Consider the following 8,564-nt stretch of genomic DNA (forward strand, 5'->3'; position numbering starts at 1 on the left):
ACATTTTATCAAATGGTGTAAGTGGCTTTTTTCTATCAACTTTTCTTTAAATTTCAGTAATAATGAACTTATGTGTAAACGCCCTGTACAAAATTGTATAAAAATGTGTTGCTTTTAAATGAATTAAATGTCACAATCTTGTAGCGGGTTTACTGTGGCTTATGAACAAAGTCATAGCAAAAAATTAAAAAACGTCAAAAATATCTAATGTGAGAAAGTAATTTAAATCGTTAGTTCTATTAGTTTGGTGCTCTAAATTAATTTCAAAAGTGAGTAAATTGGTTCCTCATAATTAGAGTCCTGATATATAGGCATTATGCTTTTTGTAAATTATAAAAGCAATATGATTTTGTTAAATAATGCGAACGAAATGTACAAAAACACGTCATTTGACAGACTTTTTAGTGATTTTTTTGTCCAGTTTGCGCTTATTTACGGTTTTTTTTAAATTTTTGATTTAATAAGACCAACGATTTAACAACAATCTACCCAAATCCTAACTTCAGAAACTTATGCATAAACCTCAAAGCATCGAATTTGATAATTAATTTTCTTTTATGTGCTCTTCTTTATCTCTCATGAGCTCATCCCTACTACCTTATATGGAATACAGTATATTCCCGAGTGAGGTGAATTAGAGGCAATTTAGAAAGAATATTTGCCCCGTGTCTTTCGCCTTTGTCTCGTGCACAACCGTTAATAAGGTCTTCTAAAACATTATGTTAATTAAATAGTTTAATTGTTTGTAAAATGTCAAAGCAGAAGTTCTCTATAAATGAATGGATAAAGCAATATAAAGACTTAAAAATTGAGAATGGATACTTTTTTTGCGAGTTTGCATAAAGACGATAAGTTTGCGTTTTAATTTGCCCTTTAATTTATATTTGTTATTCCAAATTCAATAACAATAAGAAATATTACGCAACATGTTAAAACAACGTTGCATTAACAATATAGGTATTGTGGTATATAAAAGATGTGCAAATAAACCTAAACAACAAAAATTGCAAAATTTTTACAAGTTCTGCCTATTACAAACAATTTAATATCGACTTATTCAAAGCATTAATACAACCTACATATTACTAAACTAGTTACAACATAGTGGATTTCGAACATTTTTGAAAATATATTCCAACCGAAATTTACCAGGTGAAAGCACGCTACGAAAGAATTATGCCGCGGCCGTATTCAAGAATGAATAGAAAAATATTATTTCCGCATTCAAAGATGTCACAAATTTATGTGGCAAACCAAACATACATTTTTTCAAATGTAGTGCCGTCTTTTTCATTGTGTATCTACTTTATTGATTTAGAGTTAATAACCAATATTAATTGAACTTTGTCCACCCCGCGTTTACATCTGATTTGAAATTTAGACCAGAGATTTTAAAGGAGTTTAATCAATATTGACTGAAAAACAGTTGAAAATTAATAAAGAACATTTAATACTTAGAGTACTTTAAGTTAAAAAAGCAAAAATTTGGTTGTCCACAAACGACAAGTTCAAGTATGAATTGAATCCTAGACTAACCCAAAGCGAACGAAATTTAACCAATGTTACAAGCAAGATACTTTGCACAACGCAAGGATACAATTTCCATTAACAGCAAACGTTTTGTGCAGTTTGACAACATCGTGGAGCTAAGCCTTAAAATGATAACCTTGGTCAAATTGTTGCCTGGCTTCATTCATTCATTCATGAACAAATCAAGATTTATTCTTATTGGAACTGCTTAATAATAAGTGGAGTTGAAATTGAGGTACAAACTGGTATTCAGTAAACCTGCAATGAAAAGTTCACCTAAAGATGATTTACTTATGCAAGTTTTGAGGCATTATTGGTCATATATACAAACCAGCACAATCTTAGATGCTTTACGATACACAAACGTTAAATTTATAACATATAACGCGCTTTGTCCGATAATGAGTGTTAACCATTGGGCTATTTGCCATTGGCAGCTAATTCTTCTTGTATTATCAGCATGAAACGCGACGATAAGTGTTTATATGTTTATTGTAATTTCACAGTTTATTAACTCTTGACGCCTAATTAATAACATCCAAAAGCCGTTCATTAAACAAAACTGACTATGTTGAGCAATATAAGACAAAGAGCTACGTTATTCAAGAATTTAACGTATTTTAAACAAATAAAATAATATACAGCCTTTAATACAGTGCTGCTAGATTGATATGTTAAAATGGCAGTCCTTTGTCCTAGCTTGCTGAGCTGTCAACAACAATCACCTGTCTCTGGGTGATAGAAAAACATGCAATTTAATTACAGACGTCCCTCATTTGCTGTCTAACGTCACGTTTTGTGACGTAACGTTGAAGAAGAGTTGATCAAACCAGCTTGTCAGCCACTCCCTTTTAAATCTAGTAGACTAAAATTTTCTACTGGTGCTTGTCGTTTTCTATCAATGGAGCAGGCTTTACATATACAGGGTGTCCCACCCGGAACCGAGATCGATATCTGGCAAACTGTCATTAGGAGAAATTTAATAATTGGACAGACTGCCAATCATTGGGGCCAAGCGATCTAAAATATTGTCGAGATGGCCACACTTATGGTTATACTGGAAGTAGATACCAACTTGCTTATTTTAACCGGAACACCCTATATATTATTACATTTTTGAATTCTACTACAAATTCTAAATATACTTTTGTCTCATACCTAAGTCTAACCGTTTTTGATATATTTGAAATTTTATGTAAAAAATTACAGTTGCACCCGCTCGAGTAATTATTCATTTCTCCTATAAGAAAACATATGCTACTTATTTGAGCAGCATTTCTTGTTGAAAACGACTTACTTTAATGGAATTTTAACAACATTTTCTTAACTATTAACACAGTATTAAAAAATTAAGATTCAAATTGAAATATTATATTGAAAATAAGGGTAAGTTTTTGTAAAGTTGCCTATTCCAAAAGTGTTTCGTTTTCGAAATATTGTCACTTTAATGTTTTCATAAAGCTATCTTATTATACTGTCACTCGTTGCCATGACGAAAGTGGCCATTTTTAATACAATCAAATGACAAAGAACGTAACCTTTTCAAAATAATTAATAATCATGCCCAGACGCTTAAATTGTACAAATGAAGATTATTTACCTATGATGGGAATGTGAAAAGTAGTGAGAAGATATCATCTGAGTATTACTAATTACTATATATTTCATATTAAACAATTATAATAAATGATGTGTTTACATAAAAAGGATAAGGAAGTGGAAATGTTAAGAAAGTGGAAATGATAGTACTCACAACTACGCGGAAAATTTCGACTGATACGCCGGCGCAAAGAGCTGAACCATCATAGTTGACCGTTGGTATTTTTTGGAAATTGGTGAATTTCAGAGGGTAAAAAGTGGTGGAAAACGGCATTCGGTCGAAAAATGGGTGCTCCTGTCGTTTGAGTCCTTCCGAATCTGTCGTTTTGTTTATTCTTAACTTAAAGAACACTTAAAATTAAACACTCTCAGTGAAAATTTTTTCTGAATGGTTTATAAATTAAGCCAAAAAACACTCACAAACTTTGAAGAAAATCGGCATTTTGGGTTAAATTTGGAGCCGTGTTGTCAAACAGACCAACGACGCGAAAAACAGAATTAATGTGCGTCTTAGCAACAATTTTGCATGTGGATATATGAATTGTTGATACCTGAAACACGATTTAGCAGCAAATAGCACCGGACAATCTCATTTTCGTGCATAAATAAGTGATTTTGAAATAGCGAATTTCAAAAGTTGGGTGTGGATTTATGGACTATGCAGGAAAATTTTCACAGAGAAGCTGCTTAATTTGAAGTATTCCTTATGGTAAAAATAGACAAAACTCCAAATTCGGAGGGACTCGAACGACAGGAGCACCCACTAGCTTTACGCATAATTGACTATGTATATCACTAAATTAGGGATGACACGAAAGACTTGTCACAGGTATTTAGGAACAGATATCGATATGGAACAGTCGGTACCTGTGACCGATATTTAAAATAACATGTGATTTGGAATAACAGGCCGGCATTCGATGTTGATCCTAGTACCCGTAAAACATCTGGGATTTCGATATTTGAACGAAGCAAAAAGGCGTTTTAGTTAAAGGAGATATTTTAGGCGTCCATCAAGGCGTAAGGTTTTGTATGTATGGGAGTGTGTTCAGATGTTTTGTGGAATCCATGCAAACAACAATAATTCTGCAAATAGCAATTTTCAAAGAAAGAAAATATCGGGAACAGCTGTAAATACCGACTCCGATCTTTTCTTTAATGTGACCAGCTAAAGCTAGCCAATTTTTAATTAAGCGATAATATGAATTGTAATCAGTGATTTGGATTATTTAGAAGATAGGATGCATAATGTAATTAAAAATAAACGGGTCAAATCAGTCGGCCAACAAAGCCAAAAAAATTAAGTAAATGGGTTTGTTTTTGTACTAGAATTCTATAAAGATGCATTCATCAGCCGTTGCATAAGTACATAAAGGTACCAGAAGTAATTCGGTCATAATTTATGGCTGACCCAGCAGAATCGCACCCAAATTACTAGGAACTAGGAACAAGTGGCTTGGCTATCCTTTAATGGAACTATAAGCTTCAGCCCGGTTTCAGATACGAACCAATATCTATCATAAGGAAAAATTACGTGACAAAAAATCACAGATACTTAGAACAGGTACGAGTTTGAAACAGTCACCCATGGAACATATGACTCAAAATTACTGGTTTGTCTCATGCCTACACGAAATAATTACCCATTTTCTAAACCAACCAAACGCACATTGAACATCACTGAAAACTTTCTACTCTTTAAAATCACCCATAGAACAAAGCTTATTAAGAAAACCACCAAACACACAACGTGCACAGAACTTCTGCGATTGCATTCAACAGAGCAAGTCATTTATGTCAAGACACAAAGAATACATGGTAGAAACCGCTGCGAAACGAATCGTGATACACAGAATACACGAGTAGATACAGGTACGTCTTTTTCTTGGGCATGACGTCACTCGATTGCATTATGCACCAAAAAGGACTCTGAAAATAAAGAGCCATTCGCGCCTTTAGTGATGTCGTAATGACATTAGATGTGATGCTGAAGGTCAGGTTTTTAATCAAAACATTGAACCTTTTCACATAGGTATTTTTGAATTTTCCTGTTTTGAGTGCCTCGAACGTGTTTGAGCTGCGTGTTAAGACAATTTATTGGTGTGGTATATGATTTGTACCATCTCAAATAGTTTAGGTAGGATCTTACGCGTACAATTGCCAGCCACCCCTCATCAAGGAACAAAGAAGAGCAAGGTTGCATGTACTTGCCCCAGAACTTTGTGATACACACATATGACAGCCCTTTTATATCACGCACATTACAATGTTAGTGCGACGGACATTAAGAGCCAATGGAATCCCCATGTTCTAAGACCCGCGACGAAAAAATTGTTAAATTAATAAACTTATAATGCTTGCGGTCTGCAAATCGTCGAGCCCTGCACTGATTGGAGCTTCAATCCGAAGGAGTTGTACAGGCATAACACCCATCAAGTTTCGCTACAGAGCATCAGGAATATGCTGACTAAATATAACATTGACAATTATTGAAAAAAAATTTTAATGTTTTTCTCGTACCTTGCAAGTGAGCCCCTATTACTTCTTAAAAGAATGATGCTAATTTTGAATCTCCCTGTATGTATTTTTTATAGATTTTCATAAAAGTAACATAATAGTCTTTACTTCAGAAACTCTAAAGCAGAATTTATTTTACTGGCTGTTCACATAATTTGATTTTAAAAACATCATTTTATAAAACTCCGGCGGGCGCGCCTTTTAAAATCTCATGAACGGGCGCGCAGCGGTTTTTCTTTAAAAAAAACGTCATTTACTACTCTAAAATGTATTTAGTAAATGAAATTAAAACAAGTAACCAAAAATGGATGCAATACACAAATAATACTTGAAAAATGCTAAGAAAATGTAAAAAATCTAAAAATTCTAAAAATAGAAATCTAAAGTACCTATCATTGTTTTTTCCAATAAAAAGTTGATAATCCTTGTCTTGTTCGAGTGGTTCAAATTCTGCTTCTCCTTCATCTGCTTATTGTCCAGAACCACTGCTATAAACGTTACTTTCAGTAACTTCTGACTCCTGGTCTAAATTGCTGTCAAAATCATCATCAATTATCTTCTCTTCACGTTAATGTTCTATTGTAGATCTTCTTCTCCATCTCTTCTAATTATCTCACACCTATCGCAACTATTTTTTGTCCGACCTGTAACAAAAAATTTTAAATCTGCAATTTTTTTTAGCTAAAACACCATACATATACAATACGTTAACATAAAGAAACAAACACAATACATGTGTATCAATAAATGCTCAATTCGTAACAAAAAACTCCATAAACATATTATTATTATACTTACATGATCAGGCGCGCGGCGGTTAATCAGCCGCAAAAATTTCACACTTACTAATGCCAGTCTGCAACTAATGCCGATCGAAATAGGGTCTGTTCGATATAGGAGTGAAGGGACAAATGTATCACCAACGAATACCTGGAAGAACGGAAGCGTCAGTTTTAATGCATAATATTTACAAAAAGAAAATCTAAAAAATGCGGCATTTTGCCGCGGGCGCGCCCGCCAGAGGGATAATTATTTTATAAAACCAAATATATTTAAATATTGTAAAAATGTAAAAAGTAAATGTTTGTCGTTATTATTTATTTGTTATTGATTTTGTCGTTATCGAAAAACTTAGCTCTGTTAAATTTATTTTCCATTATTAATTAATTATTTTAATTTCAATTTAACGCTATTAATTTTATTAATTAAATTTATGAAATGAAATATTCTGGAGAGCACCGCAAAAAAGTTCAAAATCAGCGACCTTTTGCCATACAGTTAAAAGCATCAAGTGTACTGGGTTGATTAAATTATTTACTTCATGGCCACCAGAGGCGCGATTTTGCTTACAAACTACTATCAAGCATAAAAATCGTTTCTTTCTAAGCCTTGTTCTATGGTGAGATTACAAATGACCTACTCGTCATGATAAACGGCAACGTCAGATCTGTCCTATGTTTACCTCCTCCTCTCTTGCTCAGTAGAAATAGGTTAACTATTAGTTCCAGAATAATAAATATTAATAAATATTATAAGTTAAATGCCAGTCGAATTCTGAAAGAAGCCGTTATAAAATAGAAAAAAGCAATCAGAACTCTAAGTAGTTTTCGTTTTAATGATTCATCCAAAGTTCTCTATAAGGGCTCTGCTAAACATGTAAGTTAAAACCTCGTTTCCTAGTTTACTCTGGGCCAAAGGCTTTATAAAATGAATTAATATTTGTTTGTATATTTAGAATAAGTACCTTGGATTATCAAATGTCGACATTTGGCCAGCCAGTCGAAGCAGCGATAACCAGCAAACTCCAGAGCAGTCTAGCACCCTCTTATTTAAAAATAATTAACGAGTCATACATGCATAATGTTTCGAAGGGAGCGGAAACACACTTCAAAGTCATTGTGGTGACCGAAAAATTCAATAACTTGTCTTTAATTAAGGTAAGTTGAATTGCTTACGCCGGTATGCATATACGATTTTCGACACTTTGCCGGAGATTGTTTCGGCGGATTACTGCGACTGTATTTTCAATATAAAACTGATCGAAAATCCAAAAATCAACTATCCGTTGGTTTTGAACAATACTCATTAATTACAAGTCGACACAAAATACTTGTTTACTCTGTCTTGTCAAGAAATTGTTTATCTGGATCACTTGGCGGTAATTTTACGTCAAATATACGACTAAGGCCGGATTCTACAATGCAAGTAAAAACAGCGGTATAATAATTTGTGGTATAACTTAGGCGGCGGTCCCACAGAACCACCGGTGGTCACCGGTGGCCATCAAGCAGATTTCCAACATATGCGATTCCCATTAGCGCCCCATACACGAGCGAGATATCTGTCATATCTGATACGTGGCGAGCCAAATTCGCAGAAATATCGGTGCGTTAATGGTTAACCACGAGCCAGATACGACTCGATGCGAATTTCGTACAAAATAAATCTGCAGATCTGGTCTTGCGGACCAAATTTCGCCGTTGGTGGGTACGGGCGAATACTAGTACCAGATATTAATTAAATATTAAAGAAAATACATATTCAGATCAAATTTAACGGTTGACATTGGTACAGATTTGAGATATAGTGTATAATGTGTGTGTATAATGTAATTCAAGCAATGGGCAAGAGGTGAAGGCCAATCTTGGAAGATGATGAGATAGTAGCTAAGGTCACAGGAGAAAATCACTACTTCGATTACGAAGACGAAGCTATTCAGAAAATACCCACTAAATAGGCGGTCAATTAATTTAATTTGTGTCTACGTTGGGCCGAAGAAAATGAATTGCCACTGCATGAAGTGACTCTTCGTATTTGAATTATAGATATTGTAACGGAAATGGCCTGGGGTACTCACGTTTGGAATGGGGGATCGAAATTCATGGTATTTCAGTAAATGGGAGCCCCATTTACTGTCA

The 8,564-nt window shown here is 34.1% G+C and overlaps 1 protein-coding gene and 2 long non-coding RNA genes across 6 annotated transcripts in view; 1 reads left to right on the plus strand and 2 right to left on the minus strand.

The window, feature by feature from the left end:
• The window catches only part of LOC109545064, a 13,305-nt gene extending 8,310 nt beyond the window's left edge, over positions 1–4,995 (minus strand). Inside the window, exon 1 of one of the 3 annotated variants that reach the window (XR_007281553.1) lies at positions 4,773–4,950. This is a non-coding gene — a long non-coding RNA (uncharacterized LOC109545064). Of the gene's footprint in view, positions 1–4,772 lie in introns of all 3 variants that reach the window. The other 2 variants (XR_007281552.1, XR_002172633.2) reach the window with 2 other exon arrangements.
• A 1,042-nt stretch (positions 4,996–6,037) lies between these two features.
• LOC125504536 lies at positions 6,038–8,539 on the minus strand. 2 transcript variants are annotated; one of them, XR_007281557.1, is made up of 3 exons: positions 8,504–8,539; positions 6,445–6,576; positions 6,038–6,290 (listed from the first exon to the last, which is right to left on the minus strand). It is a non-coding gene; the product is annotated as an uncharacterized LOC125504536 (long non-coding RNA). The 2 variants fall into 2 exon arrangements; XR_007281556.1 differs by lacking the exon at positions 8,504–8,539 and adding an exon at positions 7,602–7,948.
• LOC109545062 (exodeoxyribonuclease) overlaps positions 7,079–8,564 on the plus strand; it is a 26,363-nt gene continuing 24,877 nt past the window's right edge. Inside the window, exons 1-2 of the mRNA XM_019915555.2 lie at positions 7,079–7,302; positions 7,382–7,583. Of these exons, the coding sequence (XP_019771114.2) occupies positions 7,262–7,302; positions 7,382–7,583 (243 nt within the window). The 5' untranslated portion in view covers positions 7,079–7,261. The remainder of the gene's footprint in view (positions 7,303–7,381; positions 7,584–8,564) is intronic.

The sequence above is a fragment of the Dendroctonus ponderosae genome, unplaced genomic scaffold (assembly GCF_020466585.1).
Source record: "Dendroctonus ponderosae isolate FM_Combo_2020 unplaced genomic scaffold, Dpon_F_20191213v2 Dpon_F_20191213_5, whole genome shotgun sequence".
Taxonomy (NCBI): Eukaryota; Metazoa; Arthropoda; class Insecta; order Coleoptera; family Curculionidae; genus Dendroctonus; species Dendroctonus ponderosae.